General features: G+C 44.1%; 1 protein-coding gene across 1 annotated transcript in view; it reads right to left on the bottom strand.

Annotated features, from left to right (window-relative positions):
- Positions 1-21,635, bottom strand: part of ndufa10 (NADH:ubiquinone oxidoreductase subunit A10) — a 78,552-nt gene that overhangs the window by 18,725 nt on the left and 38,192 nt on the right. The window contains exons 7-8 of the mRNA XM_085985643.1: positions 8,714-8,768; positions 453-538 (exon numbers count right to left, since the gene is read on the bottom strand). Coding sequence (XP_085841769.1) covers positions 453-538; positions 8,714-8,768 — 141 coding nt within the window. The remainder of the gene's footprint in view (positions 1-452; positions 539-8,713; positions 8,769-21,635) is intronic.

Genomic DNA, 21,635 nt, shown 5'->3' with positions numbered 1-21,635 from the left:
AGCAATCCCACAGCAGCGTTGAGTGTCAAGAGGTTATTGGAAAAGTATACGGTCCTCCCAGCAGGTAGCTTTCCATAAATGCATAAGCTTCTTTTAATATTTCACCATGTGACCGGAACCTCAGAGTTGGGATAAAAGCAAAAAATGCTGTAAGTACACAGCAGGTAAATCAACATACGCGAAGAGAAAAGACAGGGTTAACGTTTCAGGTGTAGACACTTTGCCAGAACCTCGACTTAAAACATTAGCCTGTCTTTCTCTTTACTGACAGACCTGCTGTATGTACATTTCCTGCATTTTTTCTTTTTCTTTCAGACTTCCAATTTTATCTACATCTTTGTACTGGATTTCAGGTCATCTTCACAGTACTGTGAACTCCTCAGAGGACAATTATTGTGAATGGTATTAATCGCCCCCATCCTACCCCAATTAGGTGTGACCCATGTACTCACAGCAGTCTGAGTTTGTGGAAGGAAACGTTACTTTGCTCCAGCCACGGTCCTTTATTCCATTTCAAGAGCTCGATGTCTTCAGCAACCTGCAATTACAGTAGTAGTAGTTTGGTCAGAGTCTGCACATCAACATTTATTATCCTAATGGGATATGGGGAAAGGACAGGGAGGTTTGATCAGAGTAGATTGCTCCAGTAGAAAAGCTAGCATTGGCACAAACACATGAACTGAATGGCTTCCTTCAAGGTGTCAGCCTTGACTCAACAAGAACTTGCATTGATATAGCGCCTGTAATGTAGTAAAGCATCCCAAGGTGCTTGGCAGGAGCATTATCAAAAACTTGACTCCAAGCCATATAAGGAGCTACTAGGACAGGTGACCAAAAACTTGGTCAGAGGTAGAATTTAAGGAGCATCTTAAAAAGGAGAGGCAGAGAGGTGTAGGGAGGGAATTCCAGAGCCTAGGGCCCAGGCAGCTGAAAGCACGGCCGCCAATAGCGGAGCGATTAAAAATTTCAGTGGTACCATTCTCACCCAAGTCAGAAGTTCATGGGTTCAAGAACTCCCAATGTTCTGGCCAATATTTATTCCTCAGCCAACATCACTAAAACAGATTACCTTGCTATTTATCACATTGATGTTTGTGGGATCTTGCTGTGCATAAATTTTCTGCCATGTTTGTTTACACAACAGTGACTACACCTCAAAAGTAAGCCATTGGCTGTAAAGGGCTTTGGGGTGTCCAGAGGATGTAAAAGGTGCTATATAAGTGCAAGTTTTTTTTCTTCTGTACTACAACTTCTAGGATTGTGTGTGAACTTTTTGTCTCAATGTCACAGTTACACAAAATATTAAGAGAGAGCAATGTAACAGTAAGACACACTTAGGGCACCTACTGCCCTCGCTTCACATCATTTTCCTCAATGTTACTGGACAGAGGAGAAGCTGTCAAAGTATGTCATCAAAAGACACAGTTGAACTCAAGGCCCATGACCCTTTTTAGGCCGTGTTTCAACTCAGATGAAATTTCTCACTTGTACACCTCTCAATAATGAAAAGGTTAATGCTCAAAATCTGAGCAAAACAAACAAACCATGTTAAAAAAAGTCAATCTCTTGGATCTAACCCACCCTATTAAGGCTGGAATGATGCTCTGGCTCAGATCTTTTACTCGCCATTATAAGAAGATTTCTGTACTTTATCCATCCAATAACAGCAAGATAGCTAATATATACAGAGCGCTGCTGGAACCACAAAAGTTTACTTGCAAATGCCATTTAACATCCAAAATATAAACCATGCTGGTTGGGCATTACAAGTTCTGCTTTGAGAAGAACAGGCTGATTTCAGTGATTAGCACTGCAGAGACTGACCATACATCCTGAACAAAGAGGTGCCCTTCAGTACTACTGCAATTTTAGGTTTGCAAAACAAAGTTTAATATCCAAGTATCAATCACAAGTTAAAATATTTATGAAAGATTAAAGCAGTTCAACATTCTTGGTGATACCCCTGCATTATAGGGTCAAAGTCTTGCTTATTATATATTTAAACTGGACAGGAAATTACTATTTTATAGCACAATGTGTGCAATTATTGAATTGCTACGGTGGTCCACAGATCATTCTTGTATTAAATGCTGGGGTTGAAGGGAGGAGAAAAAAAAGTGTTCACTAACAGCTTGCAGATGATATCCGAGTTGGCTGCTACTGCAAACACTGAAGTAAAGCATTAGAGATCACGCAATTCACAGCTTGGCTCTGCTTAAAAGTGGATCTGTCAACACTCTAGATTCAGAATGGAAACTATGATATCCACATCACGCTTAACACGCAAACCTGGATTCGGACAGGGGATTCGCACACTGTGGGGAAACTAAATGAAGAGTTGAGAGCACATTTGTTATACAGTAGGATGTCAACAAAGTATACCTATGAAAGCTTAAAGGGCAACTCCATTCAATCTAAATTCATACCTATTATTAGAAAAATGGTATAGCTACAACTGCAACTATATACAACCTGGCTGTAGTGTCTGGAACTAGGGGGCATAGTCTCAGGATAAAGGGTCGGCCATTTAAGACTGAGATGAGGAGGAATTTCTTCACTCAGAGGGTTGTGAATCTTTGGAATTCTCTGCCCCAGAGGGCTGCAGATGCTGAGTCATTGAATATATTCAAGGCAGAGATAGATAGATTTTTGGACCCATGGGGAATCAAGGGATATGGGGATAGAGCAGGAAAGTGGAGTTGAGGTCGAAGATCTGCCATGATCTTATTGAATGGCGGAGCAGGCACGAGGGGTAGTATGGCCTACTCCTGCTCCGAGTTCTTATGTTCTTATACAAAACATTTTTTAACAGTAGAATAACAGACTATTGTGGCCACGGTATTTCCAGAGTCCTGCTTTTAATAGTTGAACTCTAGCAAATTTCAGCAGAGAGTGCTTGTGAAATCAACAGAATGATTTTTTTGGGGGGTGGTGGGGGTGCATTGATTTGCATCATTGATGAACTTAGCACATCACTGAGAAATCTGCAGAGGCACTGCCTTTTCAACCCTGGATCCTGGATTCAAATCCAGCCCAGGTTGACAGAATGAAAATTTCCTCTCCATCAACTGTAAAGGTTATACACAAAATGAGTTTGGACAATCTTGGCCTAGTTCTTAGCACAGGCCACCCAACCCAAAATTAACCAAAACTCAGGAAAAACTGGCAGCTTTATTTGCAGGGCTTAAGCTTGGCTGCTGAGAGAAATGGCAGCATCATACTGATGTAATAAAGGACCACTTGAGACACTGGGATTAAGCTGAGGGACCTTTAGTCTGCATCTGGCCTGTGCAAGTGGGATCCAGAGGCTTGATGCCAGACAGCATTGACGTCATTTAAATAACGCAATATTGACAAAAAACTTAAATGCAAATGTATTTATTTTTTAAACTCATTGGCAAGGATACAATGCATCATAGTCAGTCTCCCTCCCATTCCAGCTTCAAAATACAAGCTCTTACACAAATGTAATTGCACAATCCATTTACGATTGCTCAAGCAATATATCCTTAATACTTTGGTAAAGGAGATTAAAAAGTACAAAGAGGGAGGAACATTTCCGCTGCATTGTAATAATAAAGTTAATACTCTTACTTTTCTGGTGGAGGTTTTAACAACGTCAAATTCACTTAAAATTAAATAAACCAGGCTCAAGCAGGCTCTATCAGCTTATTTATTCTGGCGAGGAGTGGTTTCAGCAGTGTAACGTATACCGCTGAAGTAGTTTCCTGAGTAAATGCAATATCCAGAACAACAAAGTTGAAAGGCTTTGCTCGGTGTGGTTTGTTTTATTTTAACTGAAATAACCAAGACAAAATGTCGAACTTAATGCCTTTGATACTGGGATCAAAAAAAATATTCGGTCAATCTGGATTGGTTGAGGGTCAGTAACAAACTTTGCACAAACAGTCTCAACACTGAGGCCTGGCTTACAGTACTTCTTTCAAGTTTTAACAATTCAAAATGAATTATAAAAACCACAATCATGTTTTGATTTTTTTTTAAATAATTAAAGTATTAAAAGTATTTTGTAGCCTCAAAAGGAAACACAGGTTCCAATAGTGGTTATTGCAGTTACTGAAAACAATTCCTTTTCAAGAGCTGAGTGTTTCATTCAAAGTAAAATTTGAACCTGCCACAGCACTAAAACAGCCCTTATTACATAGAATTACTAAGAGCTGTTTCAGTGCTGTGGCAGGTGCATCCCCAATTTCCTTCACCCCACCATTGGCAGCCGTGCCTTCAGTTGTCTAGGACCTAAGCTATGGAATTCCCTCCAAAATGCAGTTGTTGTTGCTGACAAATGCTGATGACACTATCAACAACACACCATTAGATTGATCCTATCAAGAAAAATTGCTTGCCAAATTAGAGTTTGGGATTTATCCCAATGCCTTGATCATGGCTAGGTGTCAGTTTTCATTAACAGATTGAGTCTGTTTTGAACTGAAACCTGCTGCCATGAATGGATTTATATGACTAGGTTCAATCATTTGCGCATAACTGTGATAAATTGTTTACTGGAGAATATGTAGGATGTCCATCCATCAACCCGGAAGTCAAAAACATCAATCCAATACGTACAAGAAAGAATTGGCCAGATTTATTTATAGATGGAACAATGTACAGAAGCAAAAGGACACAAAAGATACAATACAATGACCAACTTTGCACAAGTGCCAGGCAATGACCATCTGAAACAAGATTGTCTAACCACCACCTCCCCTTGACGGTCAACAGTATTACCATCAACATCCTGGGGTCACCATTGACCAGAAACTTAACTGGACCAGCCACATACTGTGGCTACAAGAGCAGGTCAAAGGCTGGGTATTCTGCAGCAAGTGACTCACCACCTTTCCACCATCTACAAGGCACAAGTCAGGAGTGTGATGGAATACTCTCCACTTGCTTGGATAAGTGCAGCTCCAACAACACTCAAGTAGCTCAGCACTGTCCAGGACAAAGCAGCCCACTTGAGTGGCACCTCATTCACCACCTTAAACATTCACTCCCTCCACCCCTGGCACACCGTGGCTGCAGTGTGTACCATCTACAAGATGCACTGCAGCAACGCGCCAAGGCTTCTTCGACAGCACCTCCCAAACCCACGACCTCTACCACCTAGAAGGACAAGGGAAGCAAGCTCTTGGGAACACAACCACCTCCAAGTCACACACCATCCTGACTTAGAAATATATCGCTGTGCCTTCATCATTGCTGGGCCAAAATCCTTGAACTCCCTCCCTAACAGCACTATGGGAGTACCTTCAGCAAACGAACTGCAGCGGTTCAAGGCGGCGGCTCACCACCAGCTTCACGATGACAATTGGGGATGGGCAATAAATGCTGGTCTTGACAGCTATGCCCAGATCCCAATAATGAATAGAAAAAATAAACTGTTCTGTCCATTTAGTCAAAGAGTCTGAAATCCTTACAGCTTTCCTTAGCAAACACAGTGCCAAAGAAGGAACAGTCTTTTGGTGGTAAGTTATGTGGGAACAATTGCTCATGAGGTCTCAACTGATACGTCATAGTGGCGAGGCAAATAAAGAACTAAAATTCACAATAGTGCTGTCTTTTCTTTTGAAGATCAAACAAATTTCTTCTCAATAGTCAGAAACAAAACATTAACATTTTAAACACTTGGGTGGACAAGATAGAAATGGCATGCTCTGAAGCTCCAAAGCAGTCTGATGGCCTGCTTTTGACAGGATTCTATTCCACGTACTATCTGTCAAACCATGTACATATTTTGTTCATGGGATGTGGGCATCACTGGCAAGGCCAGCATTTATTGCCCATCCCTAATTGCTCTCGAGAAGGTGGTGGTGAGCTACCTTCTTGAACCGCTGCTGTCCATGTAGTGAAGGGAGGGAGATCCAGGATTTTGACCCAGTGACAATGAAGGAACGGCGATATACTTCTAAGTCAGGATAGTGTGAGACTTGGAGGGGAACTTGCAGGTGATGGTGTTCCCATGCACCTGCTGCCCTTGTCCTTCTAAGTGGAAGAGGTCGCGGGTTTGGGAGGTACTGCCGAAGAAGCCTTGGCGAATTGCTGCAGTGCATCTTGTAGATGGTACACACTCCAGCCACGGTATGCCAGTGGTGGAGGGAGTGAATGTTTAAAGTGGTGGATGGGTTGCCAATCAAGTGGGCTGCTTTGTCCTTGATGGTGTCGAGCTTCTTGTGTGTTGTCGGAGCTGCACTCATCCAGGCAAGTGGAGAGTATTCCATCACACTCCTTACTTGTGCCTTGTAGATGGTGGAAAGGCTTTGGGGAGTCAGGAGGTGAGTCACTCACCACAGAATACCCAGCCTCTGACCTGCTCTTGTTGTCACAGGATTTATGTGGCTGGTCCAGTTAAGTTTCTGGTCAATGTGACCCCCAGGATGTTGATAGTGGGGAATTCGGCAATGGTAATGCCTTTGAATGTCATGGGGCAGTGGTTAGACTCTCCCTTGTTGGAGAGAGTCATTGCCTGGCACAAGTGTGGTGCGAATGTTACCTGCCACTTATCAGCCCAAGCCTGAATGTCGTCTAGGTTTTGTTGCATGCGGGTATGGACTGCTTCATTATCTGAGGAGTTGCGAATGGCACTGAACACTCTGCAGTCATAAGCGAATATCCCCATTTCCGACCTTATGTTGGAAGGTCATTGATGAAGCAGTTGAAGGTGGTTGGGCCTAGGACACTGCCCTGAGGAACTCCTGCAGCGATGTCCTGGGGCTGTGATGACTGACCTCCAACCACCACAACCATCTTCCTTTGTGCTAGATATGACTCCAGCCAGTGGAGCGTTTCCCCCCCTCACCCCCGATTCCCATTAACTTCAGTATTACTAGGGCTCCTTCATGCCACACTCGGTCAAATGCTGCCCTGATGTCAAGGGCAGTCACTCTCACCTCACCTCTGGAATTCAGCTCCTTTGTCCATATTTGGACCAAGGCTGTAATGAGGTCTGGAGCCAAATGGTCCTGGCGGAACCCAAACTGGGCATCAGTGAGCAGGTTATTGGTGAGTAAGTGCGGCTTGATAGCACTGTTGACGATTTGCTGATTGAGAGTAGACTGATGGGACGGTAATTGGCCGGATTGGATTTGTCCTGCTTTTTGTGGACAGGACATACCTGGGCAGTTTTCCACATTGCCGGATAGATGCCAGTGTTGTAGCTGTACTGGAACAGCTTGGCTAGAGGTGCAGCTAGTTCTGGAGCACAAGTCTTCAGCACGACAGCTGGGATGTTGTTGGGGCCCACAGCCTTTGCTGTATCCAGTGTGCTCAGCCGTTTCATGATATTACATAACTAACGTAATTGTTCAGCCAACACAAGGCATTGGCCCCTTTTCCAGAGAATGACCATTTTCTATTTTCCATTTAGAATCATTGAAGGATTTAGACTTTATTTTAACTCTAGCTTTTTTTTAAAAAAACATGCAAAATGTTTATTTCTTGGTATATTAAGACTTATTATTAAATTTGAAAATATTAACAATTTCAGATGTTTCAATTCATTACAGGTGCAAAATAGAAACAAAAATATTACATTGATATAAGTAAATAATTTTTGGTCTCCTGTTGTTGGTGCTGTGGGATCGTGAGCAGTTTCAGTTTTGGATTACTACAAGCTGGCCTAAATATTGATTAAATGGATGTGGTAAAGGGGCTGTGCCATATACCTTTGCATGACAAACAGAAATTTGCGTCTTTTTTTTTAAAGCAAGGGTTAAAATGGAGGCTGCGGCTTTCGCCGAGATAGAAAAAAAACAGAAGACAGTAGACTTTGAAGGGAGAACCTGATGCAGAGACTTCCCTTTAAGCAGCCAATTAATTTTATATTATTTCAAGCACAGTGGTTCCTCTCAGCCAGTTAACAACCACCACTGCTGACATGAATCAAACTAATATGCACTGTCAGACCCAGTAACTCCTCCCTGCCAATATCGATGCCTTGGGAACCTACGGCAACTAAATAAATGACCAGAGGTTCTAACCAATAGTTGAAAAGCATTTATAGTGTACAAAATGGACAGTAATGTAAAATGGACAGAAAGAATTCCTTGACCGAAGGGGGGTGGAGTTTACTTCTGCCTTTAAAATAAACACAGCCTTGTATAACACCAGGGAAACCAAAGTAGATTAGGATGATACAAGTGCCGTGGACAGTGCGCTGTACTACAAAGTTGCAATGTGTTGTGCCTACAATCCAACATTCTGGACTGAAGACTTCACACCTGCTGTCAGGGGAAGGATAGAGCAGAGGCCAAGCGATTGCCCTAGGAGAGGTGAGTTGGTAGCACAAATAAAGCACACCAAATCAGTGAAGCGGTCACATTCCCCATGGCTGCTCTTGTTCAAATCCTCATGCCCAATTTCAGAGGAGACCTGAAAGGAGGGAATGGTTCCAGGAGACACAAGAAAGGGGAGGGATGGGGAGGTTGGTGGGGGAGGGAGAATTTAAGGAGCAGACTTGTCCATAATAAGCTGGTGGGAAGGCAGGAAGAGCAGTGAATATCTGCCTAGAACTTGGGTCACAATTGTAAATGTTGTTGCAGCTGTAACCTCTTCTTGTGCTTCTTTGCACAGAAGCATATTCCACCAACTAGAGGAGCAGGATGGGGATGTTTTGCTGAAAACACACCGAGCAGATGACCAATATAGGACAAAGCAGTTTGCAGGAAAGTTTAACAATTCTTCTAACTATTCTTACCCGTTCTACATCAGGAACCTGGGTTGCGCTGTACTGCAACACTTCAGTCGTCTCACTACAATAAAAAGCAAAAACGATTACTATCACATCTGGAGTATCCGTGGTGCAGACCATCCAGTGTTTTAGAGATGGATATTTTCAAAAGACATAACTCTGCATGCAACAGATTAGCAGCTTCTAGAGAATAGCATGTTACTCGGGGAGAGAAAAGGCTATCAGACCATATACACCCATTTCACTTCTTACTGTGTCCTGCGCCCCCACCCTTCCTTCCTGCCCCCACCAGCTCCTGAGAGAAGCAAAAATCAGAGACTGGTAACCAATTCAGGAATCGTCCAATACGTGTGAAGAGGAAAACTAGTAGCAAAAGAATAATTCAGAAAACATTAAATTGGACTGCCAGTATTTTAGTATTTAGTACAATGTGATAATTGTTACACTTATACACAGGACTACTATAATAGAGAAACTAAAACCCTCTCCCTAGAAAGTCCTCTAACCTCTGGAACCCATGTTCCAATCAAGGCCTGAGTAATGAAAAAAATGTTTTCTCTCTGCTGGCTACCCAAAGTAGCTTTGGCCAACCTTAACCCCCCAGCTCCTAGTGAGTGAAGACCTCTTGCATAAAACAGCACACGAATTGGTACAGACTTCTGCAGTTTGTTGGCAGTTCATCCACACTGGTCTGGGTAATAGAAGTGACAGGATTGGACAAAGTCAACATGGATTTACAAAAGGTAAATCGTGCTTGACTAATCTACTGGAATTTTTTGAGGATATAACTGGTAGAATAGATAAGGGAGAACCAGTGGATATGGTGTATTTGGACTTTCAGAAGGCTTTCAATAAGGCCCTGTGTAAGAGATTAGCGTGTAAAGTTAAGGCACATGGGATCGGGGGTAAGGTACTGACTTGGATAGAGAACTGGTTGGCAGACAGGAAGCAAAGAGTTGGAATATATGGGTCTTTTTCCGAGTGGCAGGCAGTGACTAGTGGGGTACCGCAGGGATCGGTCCTAGGACCCCAGCTATTCACAATATATATTAATGATCTAGACGAGGGAACTAGATGTAATATCTCCAAGTTTGCAGACGACACAAAGCTGGGTGGGCGTGTGCGCTGTGAGGAGGATGCCGAGAAACTCCAGTATGATTTGGACAGGCTGGGTGATTGGGCAGATGCAGTATAATGTGGATAAATGCGAGGTTATCCACTTTGGTGGCAAAAACAGGAAGGCAGATTATCTGAACGGCAATAGATTGGGAGAAGGGGAAGTGCAACGAGACCTGGGTGTCCTTGTGCACCAGTCGCTGAAGGTAAGCATGCAGATGCAGCAGGCGGTTAAGGCGGCAAATGTATGTTGGCCTTCGTAGCGAGAGGGTTCGAGTACAGGAACAAGGATGTCTTGCTGCAGTTGTACAGGGCCTTGATGAGACCCCACCTTGAGTATTGTGTGCAGTTTTGGTCGCCTTATCTGAGGAAGGATGTTCTTGCCATGGAGGGAGTGCAGCGAAGATTCACCAGACTGATACCTGGGATGGCAGGAATGACGTATGAGGAGAGATTGGGTCGATTGGGCTTATACTCGCTGGAGTTTAGAAGAATGAGAGGGGATCTCATTGAAACTTATGAAATTCTAACAGGACTAGACGGACTAGATGCAAGAAGGATGTTCCCGATGGCGGGGGAGTCCAGAACCAGGGGTCACAGTCTAAGGATAAAGGGTATGCCATTTAGGACAGAGATGAGGAGGAATTTCTTTACCCAGAGAGTGGTGAACCTGTGGAATTCTCTACCATAGAAGGCAGTTGAGGCCAATTCATTAAATATATTCAAGAAGGAGTTAGATATATTTCTTAAGGCTAAAGGGATCAAGGGATATGGGGAGAAGGCAGGGACAGGGTACTGAGTTTGGATGATCAGCCATGATCTCATTGAATGGTGGAACAGGCTCGAGGGGCCGAATGGCCTACTCCTGACCCTATCTTCTATGTTTCTATGTAAATATAAAAGTGATGGGGTAGAAGGTGATTTTCTATGGTACAACTGTCAGGGCAGAGTAGAGGACGCTTTATTCTGCATTTGGTCTAAATGGCAACTTATCCATTCTCTAGTACTGCTATTCTCTCGAGTCCAAAAAGTAAATTTAAAAAACCAATTCTGTTCTATCTAACCCCATCATAATCCGTTTTCACCTGTTGACCTTTCAAAATATACCTCCACATCCCATCATGCTAGAAGACAAAAACTTTCAGCAGAAACAAGAGATATAAATTCTAACAGCAATCAGGACGAGTTTGCAAATCACAGAAAAATAAAGCAACTGTTTTTATATAGGACCTCGTCACATCCTTTGAGTCATGCCATGGAATCTTTTATGTTCACCTTTACGTTCACCTTAACAGGCAGATGAAGCCTCGGTACAACCTCATCCGATAATGCAGCCCTGCCTCAGTACCGAACTGAAGTGTTGGCTTAGACGATGTCGTCAACTCCTGGAATGGATTTTGAACCCACAGCCGTCAAAGCCATGGCTCAGTGGGTAGCGCTCTCGCCTCTGAGTCAAAAGGTTGTGGGTTCAAGTCCCACTCCAGGGACTTGAGCACAAAAGTCTAGGCTGACGCTCCAGTGCAGTATAGAGGGAGCACTGCACCGTCGGAGGTGCTATCTTTCAGATGAGACGTTAAACCGAGGCCCCGTCTGCTCTCTCAGGTGGACGTAAACGATCCCATGCACTATTTCGAAGAAGAGCAGGGGAGTTATCCCCAGTGTCCTGTCCAATATTTATCCCTCAATCAACATAACAAAAACAGATTATCTGGTCATTATCACATTGCTGTTTGCGAGAGCTTGCTGCACACCAATTGGCTGCCGCGTTTCCCACATTACAACAGTGGCTACATTCCAAAATCACTTCATTGGCTGTAAAGCACTTTGAGACATTCGGTGGTCCTGAAAGGTGCTATATAAATGCAAGCCTTTCTTTCTTTTACAGCCTTCACACTCAAGTGGCGAGAGTGCTGGCCAGTTTTGGGCTGCTAGATCAGTCCTTCGTCCCACTTAATATGGTGGTAGTGCCACACTACACGATGGAGGATGTCTTCACAGCGGAGAGGAGAGTTTGTCTTCACAAAGGTTGTGCGGTGACCACTTCTACCAATGCTACTGTTGATTACGAGGTCAAGTAGGTCACTTCCTCGTGTTGGTTCCGTCACCATCTTATATAACCCCAGTCTGGCAAGTATGACCTTCAGGTCTTGGCCAGCTCGGTTGGTGGTGGTAATGGTAATACCAAGACACTCTTGGTGTTAGTCATTGAAGTACCTCACCCAGAGCACATTCTGTACCCATGCTTCCCTCAGAGCTTCCTCAGAGTGATGTTCAACATGCAGGGGTACTGATTCATCAAGTTGAAGGGAGGGAATGGGGAATAGGTGATGATTGATAGCAGATTTCCTTGACCTTGTTTGACCTGAAGCTACGAGACTTTATGGGGTTCGGAGTCAATGTTGAAAACTCCTCGAGCCACTCTTACCTGATCTGTATATCGCTATGCCCCACCTCTGGTGGGTCTATCCTGCCGGTGGGACAGGCCTAGGAATGACGAGTCTGGGATGTTGGCTAATAGATATGATTCTGAGTGTGACTGTCAGACTGTTGCTTGACTAGTTCTTGGGACAGTTCTACCAACTTGGGTACCACCCCCAGCTGTTTTGAGGAAGATGTGGAGCACAAAGTTGTGTATAAGAACTGATATGAATGCGTGGAGAGAGAAAAACATTTATAAAATATCTGAAGTTGTAACAACGGCCCTTAGGAATCAACCTCATGATATGAGCCTTCATGCCTCCAGAGGCACCTGGACTGTTGCCTTTATGTTACAGCACTGCCTCAGGAGGCACTATTGAGTATAAACAGGATCCTCCCCACCCAAAAAAAATCTAATTGTTATAAATAGGAAAGATTTCACAACACATTAATTTGGAAATGCAGCATACTATATTTACCAGAAACTCTCGGTAAGTGCAGAATCAGTTTGCAGATGTCAATCACAGAAGTTCACCGTAGCTTAGTCAGGTGAAAACTGAGTTCAGCATTGCAAGATTTTAAACAGTACCTACACAGGTGCAAACTTTCGCAGCAAATACAACAATGTATCAACATCTGACTACTTCTGGAGTCATCAACTTCATTTTAAGATAATTACTGGAGGCTTTTTCCCTTAAGCCGGGACTCAAGATCATACACTGTAACTTGTTTACACTGGCACCATAAAGGAGAACATAAGAAATAGGAGGAGTAAGCCATTTGGCCCCTCGAGCCTGCTCCGCCATCTAAGACGATCATGGCTGATCATCTACCTCAACTCCACTTTCCTGCACTATCCCCATACCCCTTGATTCCCTTAATATCCAAAAATTTATCGATCTCTGTCTTGAATATACTCAATGACTGAGCCTCCACAGTCCTCTGGGGTAGAGAATTCCAAAGATTCACCACCCACTGAATGAAGAAATTTCTCCTCATCTCAGTCCTAAATGGCCGACCACTTATTCTGAGACTGTGACCCCTGGTTCTAGACTCCCCAGCCAGGGGAAACATCCTCCCTGCATCTACCTTGTCAAGCCCTGTAAGAATTTTGTATGTTTCAATGAGATCACCTTCCATTCTTCTAAACTCTAGAGAATATAGGCCCATTCTACTCAATCTCTCCTCATAGGACAATCCCCCCATCCCAGGAATCAGTCTGGTGAACCTTTGTTGCACTCCCTCTATGGCAAGTATATCCTTCCTTAGGTAAGGAGACCAAAACTGTACACAATACTCCAGGTGTGGTCTCACCAAGGCCCTATATAATTGCAGTAAGATGTCTTTACTCTTATACTCAAATCCTCTTATAATAAAGGCCACCATACTATTTGCTTTCCTAATTGCTTGCTGTACCTGCATGTTAACTTTCAATGATTCGTGTACAAGGACACTCAGGTCCCTCTGAACACCAACATTTCCCAATCTCTCACCATTTAAAAATGACTCTGCTTTTCTATTTTTCCTACCAAAGTGGATAACTCCACATTATATTCCATTTGCCATGTTCTTGCCCACTCACTTAGCCTGTCTATATCCCCTTGAAGCCTCTTTGCATCCTCCTCACAATTTACATTCCCACCCAGCTTTGTATCATCAGCAAACTTGAATATATTACATTTTGTCCCCTCATCCAAATCATTGAAATAGATTGTAAATAGCGGAGGCCCAAGCACTGATCCTTGCGGTACCCCACTTAGCGGCCTGGGGTTTCCGCCAGATTGCAGAATTTTCAGCATAAGTGAGTTGCGCCCATAACTATTTTAGGCTGGAGTATCCATGATTTTTTACACTAGTAAGCCCGAAGCTGTCCCTGCCCACAAAGCTGGCCACGCCCACAGGTCGGAAAGGCGAGTTTGACGATTGCGCTCGTTTAGGGGTGTCCATCACCTTGCGCCCAGATTCTCAGGCGCACAGGCACCCGTGGTCACATGAATCCAGCGTTAATCACCTGACCCAGCAGTCAACTGAAGCTACTGACCAGGTCTGTACTGCTGCTGCAGCAATTAGTTAAAAAAGACCAAGAACATTAAATCAGTCAATTGATCTGCCCTTCTGCTACATAAATATCAATTAGTTAATTACAGATCAGCGACCAGCAGTCAATTGAAGCCACAGGCTGCAGCAATAATCAGCAACTCATTAAAAACGTTTAAGAATGGCTCATTTTCCGAGCAATCGCAGTCCTCATTACTCTACTACTCCTTACGTTGCTTAATTGCGCTGATTCATGGGAGAGTTTACATTTCAGCTTATGCCAAGGAGTTTGCACGGAAACTTGGGTGTAACTTCACCTCGGCAAAACCAGCGCAGTGTCCAGCACATTCTGGGCATAATTTGCCGATTGCGCCCCAGTGGAAACTCCAGGCCAGAGTCTCCTCCCTTCATACTCCTGGGCAGCTCGGCTGAGCACGAGTCATAGGTAGTTGCATAGGCTCCTGACACTGAATTGTATGGACTTGCACACTGCACTTGTATGTGCTAAAATTGTGATTATTTTTTCATCCTAGCAAACAGGTTTAAATTGGGAGAAACAACAGCATGAACTGTAGCAGCATACAGTCAACTAAGGGGGGGGGGGGGGGGGGGGTGGTGGAAGAAATAGAGAGAGAAGTTAAAAGTCCCAGGTCGACAGCCAGTTTGTACCATTAATGCACATGACCTGTCAAGGGAAGTCTGGATTATGCCAGTGCCAATCTGAAAATCCAATTTCCAATGCCACTAAATTCAAAATAAAAACTTCTCATTGAAGTATTTAACTTGCTTCCAATCAAAACAGCCAAGCAGCAATGACTGACCCCACTTGCTCAGAGTTTGTCTGTTTTCAGGACTTTGGCTTGAAAGTTCCAATGGTACAACAGCACTTACCCTTCTAGGCTCATCGTTAAACTGTCTAGGACTTGCTACCTTCCCTGATGCTCGACACACCTGCAGTATGTAAGGCCCTTCGTAACACAGCGCAGGTGAATTCTATCGCCCATAAATACGTATGTGACTACAGTAACTATGGTGCTTCAAGTCAAAAGAATGTAACATCTAGCCTAGAAATCACAGGTGTTAAATTGTTCTCCTTTCAATGTCGAATGTTTTTAATGAGGGTTTAATTCAAACAGAATCAGAGGAATTGGCACAGGAGCACAGTGCTTTTAAAGCACGAACATTTGACCTAACAGGATGGTGGTACAGTACATGGATTCATGCCCTAATTCTTCCCTGTGTGCGTTTGGCAAAATCAACTACCTGGGCATGGAGAAAGACCAAGTGTAGACATGACACAGGTCGAGTTCCTAACATCTTGGCTGTACATGGTGCATCCAGACCAGGAAAACAAGAAAGGAAGAAAAATTAAAATGTCCAATATTAAGTTGAGGGAAAAAGCAAAATTATCCTTTCCTCTTCCTCCCATCCCACCCCATGGAAGGCCTCACTTCTTCCACTAGCCTAGAGGAACACTGACAGATGACAGTGAATGCAACAGCAGTCCTGGCAGTTAAATTCATGACCTTATATAGGAGTCAAGAGCTCCATCACTGGAGCTACTAATCCTTTTTGCAGCAGGTTACACATTGTATTCACTTGGGTTTGAGCAGTGTGCTACAGAAAGCAATAGTCAGTATTACTGGCTAGCGTCTGGGATAATCCAGTAGTCAACTACTCACATTAATTAGATCAGTAACTTTCTTTCAAGTTAAGTAACTTAACCCATTCTTCAATTCAACTGTACTTTCACGCACCTATGGGGGGGCAGCAGGCATCCTGCTCCCAAACCTCTGCTGACATTTTCTTGATGTGGAGATGCCGGTGTTGGACTGGGGTGGACAAATGTGAGAAGTCTCACAACACCAGGTTATAGTCCAACAGCTTTATTTGAAATCACAAGCTTTCGGAGCGCTGCTCCTTCGTCAGGTGAAGTGAAGAGATGCATATAGACACAGCATATATCGTCACAGAACACTGCCAGACATCATCTTTGCATGACCACTTGGAAGTGGGTTGCCATTCAGGTTGAACTAACCCATCCAATTATTACCCCCTTTTGTTGGAAATGCTGCGCCAGCTTAGCTCGACTCAGACTGGAACTGAGCAGAGAGTGGGGAACATCACATTGTCATCCCCCTGCTTGTCTGAGGTGGTGGGACTAATGCACATTGTTGGGACAGAGCACTAGAAGCTTTGCACTGTCCTGCCCTCTACCTTGCTTGGGAGCAATGGACACTGAAACTGGACAGTCAAGGTGGAAACTTCGACTCCCCAGTCCGGATACCTTTCACCTTGACAATCTCACACACAGACACACAAAATAGTTATGAAGCAAGTGCTAAAATTATTCATCACTTTTGTGGCAAAAATCACAATCTCACTCAAAACCTCTGCTTACCCATTATTCTAACAGGATGCCATTTATGGAAAAAGGGAAGAAAAAATTCTTCTTTCAAACACGAAAGGGATAGTACATAGTTAGATGTGTATTACACAGTAGCAACACTCCAAAGGGTTCAAATAATATCTGAACTACAAGAACCCCAGGGTCACTTAAGAAACACCCCTGCCTGATTCTTTATATACTCACGTATGTTTGTTTTATAAAACAAATGAAACGGGAGTTTAATTTCACCTGGCTATGCTCTCTTTCATATTCGCCTTCTCCAGCACCATGCTCCACACCCCTACTTTAGCAATCGCACAGCCCCTCTCATTATTCGCTGTGCCCGCCTTCTGGCTCTCCTTGACCAGCAACCCCAACTTGCCCCATCCTCAGCTCCTGGTGGCCGTTTTGCTCACCACACTCAATAACAACTTGCATTTATATAGCACCTATAACACAGAAAAATGTCTCAAGGTGCTTCACAGAAGTGTAACCAAACAATAATTAATACCTAGCCAAATAAGGAGTCATTTGAAGTGACCAAAAGCTTGGTCAAAGAAGTAGGTTTTAAGGAAGGTCAAGAAAGACAGACAGACTTGCATTTCTATAGCGCCTTTCACGACCACCGGACGTCTCAAAGCACTTTACAGCCAATGAAGTACTTTTTGAAGTGGAGTCAGTGTTTTAATGTTGGAGAGACAGAGACAGAGACGACAAGAGGTTTAGGGAAAGAATTCTAGAGCTTGGGACCTATACGGCTGAAGGCACGACCGCCAATGGTGGGGCAGAGAGGGGTGGGCAGGAATGCACAAGAGGTCAGAGTTGCTGGAACATAGAATTCTTGGAGGGTTGTAGAGCTGGAAGAGGTTAGAGATAGGGAGGGACAAGACAGTGAAGGGATTTGGACACAGGTTGAATATTTTACATTGGAGGCGTTGGCGAAGCAGGAGTAAAGGAGTAAAGTAAGCACTGGGATGACGTGAGCAGGCTTGTTGAAGGTTCGGATACCTGCAGCAGAGTTTTAGATAAGCTGAGGTTTATGGAAGGCGGAGGATGGGAGGCTGTCAGGAGAGCATTGCTGACCACACCCCCGCCCCCCAACTTCCTTTCCTGTCCCTATGCTAGCTGGTATTGTAAATAGTTCCATCTACTTGGGTAATGTCGCCCTTTTCCTTTCAAAGATGTAGTCATCCCCCCGCCCCCTCCTCAAAAACACTCCATAAAACGCCAACTTGTCCAAAATTCTGCACTCATATCCTGTCAACACTAAATTTCAGTTGCTCATTACTCCCAGCCTCACCGATCTACACTGGCACCCCATCCACCAACACATTATATTTAAACTCCATCTCCCCACGCTACCTCTGCAATATCCTGCACCTCTATTTTCCCCATCTCCCTTCCCCCAATTCCAGTTTTTTGTTCATCCCTGCGCTCCACCATTGGTGGCAGGCCTTTCAGCTGCGTTGGTTCAACTCTCTAGAACTCTCTATCCCTAAACCTTTCCTCTTCTCTCTCCACCTTCAAAAATCTTCTCAAAAACCATCTCTGACCAAGCCTGCATTTACTCCTCCAAATCTCCCCTTTCTGGCTGCGTGTCTGTTTTCTTATGCATATTTGTGAAGCGCCTTGGATCGCTCTTTTACATTGAAAGTGCAAGCTATTGCTGTAAAGTTCGGCGAGAAGTTCTGTAATGTACCAAGTGCTTTTATTTCACTGAATGCTACAGGACAGAAGGGTATTATAAGAATATGATTTTCGACAATTTCATCCAACAGAAGAGGTTAATTATAGGCTGACAACAGGAAAAAAAAGAGCATTGGGAAAACTAGTTCAACGCAAAACCCAGCTCATAATGAAACTGCTTTGGCAAAATGGGCACATAAACATTGCTTAAAAAGCAACTTACAAGCACAGTCATTCAATATGTTAAGAATTATGTACAGTATAGAGGAGCCAAACATTTTTTTTTTATAAAAAGGTCAGTAGTGGGATTTTATTTAAAACAGCCCTTTCTCTGCATTTCTACGCAGACTCTCAGCAGTGCATATTGCGTACAGAATTATCGCTGTTGCCATTTTTGAAATCGTCATTTTTTCCCCCAGAACAAAAGCACCAATGTCTGGGCTTTTTGGCTTTGTTACAGGAGTAAATTTCTGCAAAGTATCCTGCTTGACATTTTACTTAAATGTCACAAAAACAAACATAACTGATATTATCTTAATGGGTTTCTATATCTGGAAAGACCAGCTTTCACACTGATTAATCAAAACCTGAACAATTTTAGAAACATCATGCTTCAAAACTGATAAATTAGTAATACATTTGAAAGGGTTCAGAATAGTAAATTAATTCAAAAAAACAGATTTGAAAACAGATTTGAAAACATTTTCTTTTGTGTTTTGGATGGTGAGTCACATCTATTAGTCAGTTGAAAGGCAAGGAATGTCAACTGTTCTCAGATCTGTACCTTAATTAAATTAAAAAATCTGGCATAAAAAGCTAGTATCAGTAATGGTAATCATGCAACTATCGGATTGTCATAAAAACTAATGTCCGTTAGGGAAGGAAATCTGCCGTCCTTACCTCGTCTGACTCCAGACCCACAGCAATGTGGTTGACTCTTAACTGCCCTCTGAAATGGCCTAGCAAGTCACTCAGTTGTAACAAACCGCAACAAAATAAAAGAACAAACAAACCGGACACGACCTCTGCACCGGCTACGGAAATAGCAACGGCACACCCAGCCCAGTCAGCCCTGCAAAGTCCTCCTTACCAACATCTGGGGACTTCTGCCAAAATTGGGAGAGCTGTCCCAGACTAGTCAAGCAACAACCTCTGCCCCTGTTTTTTTTTCCTCTCACATGGCAGCTGTCTTTCATCCTGCCATCGCCATTTACACTTCATCTAGAGCCATCTTTTGCTTCATAACTTGTCCCATTACCATCTCCTTTTGCCTTGCACCATCATCCCTTTTGTTCTTTCCTCTCCTCCCCCCCTTTCCCTGCCCCTGCACTTGCTTAAAAACCTGTTCCATCTCCAGCTTTTTCCAGTTCTGACGAAGGGTCATCGACCTGAAACGTTAACTGTTTCTCTCTCCACCTTTGCTGCCTGACCTGCTGAGTATTTCCAGCATTTTCTGTTTTTATTTCAGATTTCCAGCATCCGCAGTATTTTGCTCCTGAAAGACATGGCTGCCAGTCTGGACCTGCGGCAGGTGGCGAGAGAATCAACACAAGGGAAAAACCTATTTGACCTCATCCTCACCAATCTACCTGTCGCAGATGCATCTGTCCATGACAGTATTGGTAGCAGTGAGAACCGCACAGTCATTGTGGAGACTAAGTCCCCTCTTCACACTGAGGACACCCTCCATCGTGTTGTGTGGCACTATCACCGTGCTAAATGGGATAGATTCAGAACAGATCCAGCAGCTCAAAACTGGGCATCAATTAGGTGCTGTGGGCCATCAGCAGCAGCAGAATTGTATTCCACCACAATCTGTAACCTCATGGCCCGGCATATCCCTCACTCTACCATTACCATCAAGCCAGGGGACCAACCCTGGTTCAAAAAGGAGTGTAGAAGAGCATGCCAGGAGCAGCACCAGGCGTACCTAAAAATGAGGTGCCAACCTGGGGAGGCTGCAACACAGGACTACATGCATGCTAAAAAGCAGAAGCAGCATGCTATAGACAGGGCTAAGCGATCCCACATTCAACGGATCAGATCAAAGTTCTGCAGTCTTGCCACATCCAGTTGTGAATGGTGGTGGACCATTAAACTAACGGGAAGAGAAGGCTCCATGAATATCTCCATCCTCAATGATGGTGGAGCCCAGCACGTGAGTGCAAAAGGCAAGGCTGAAGCATTTGCAACCACCTTCAGCCAGAAGTGCCGAGTGGATGATCCATATCGGCCTCTTCCTGAGGTCCCCACCATCACAGAAACCAGTCTTCAGCTAATTCGATTCACTTCACGTGATATCAAGAAATGGCTCAGCGCACTGGAGACAGCAAAGGCTACAGGCCCTGACAACATCCCGGCTATCGCGCTGAAGACTTGTGCTCCAGAACTAACTGCGCCTCTAGCCAAGCTGTTTCAGTACAGCTACAACACTGGCATCTATCCAACAATGTGGAAAACTGCCCAGGTATGTCTTGTCCACAAAAAGCAGGACAAATCCAATCCGGCCAATTACCGCCCCATCAGTCTACTCGCAACCATCAGCTAAGTGATGGAAGGTGTCATCGACAGTGCTATCAAGCCGCACTTACTCACCAATAACCTGCTCACTGATGCCCAAGTTTGGGTTCCGCCAAGACCACTCGGCTCCCGACCTCATTACAGCCTTGATCCAAACATGGACAAAAGAGCTGAATTCCATAGGTGAGGTGAGAGTGACTGCCCTTGACATCAAGGCAGCATTTGACCAAGTGTGGCATCAAGGAGCCCTAGTAAAACTGAAGTCAATGGGAATCGGGGGGAAAACTCTCCACTGGCTGGAGTCATACCTAGCACAAAGGAAGATCGTTGTGGTGATTGAAGGTCCAGGACATCGCTGCAGGAGTTCCTCAGGGCAGTGTCCTAGGCCCAATCATCTTCAGCTGCTTCATTAATGACCGTCCCTCCAACATAAGGTCAGAAATAGGGATGTTCGCTGATGACTGCAGTGTTCAGTGCCATTCACAACTCCTCAGAAAATGAAGCAGTCCATGCCCGCATGCAACAAGACCTGGACGATGTTCAGGCTTGGGCTGATAAGTGGCAGGTTAACATTCACGCCACAGAAATGCCAGGCAATGACTATCTACAAGCGAGAGTCTAACCACCACCCTGGACATTCAACAGCATTACCATTGCCGAATTCCCCACCATCAACATGCTGGGGGTCACCATTGACCAGAAACTTAACTGGACCAACCACATAAATACTGTGGGAACAAGAGGTCAGGGGCTAGGTATTCT

Source organism: Somniosus microcephalus, chromosome 4 (assembly GCF_052327205.1).
Source record: "Somniosus microcephalus isolate GS21.2 chromosome 4, FLI_Smic_1.0, whole genome shotgun sequence".
Taxonomy (NCBI): domain Eukaryota; kingdom Metazoa; phylum Chordata; class Chondrichthyes; order Squaliformes; family Somniosidae; genus Somniosus; species Somniosus microcephalus.
This window is presented reverse-complemented; position numbering and strand designations above follow the sequence as displayed.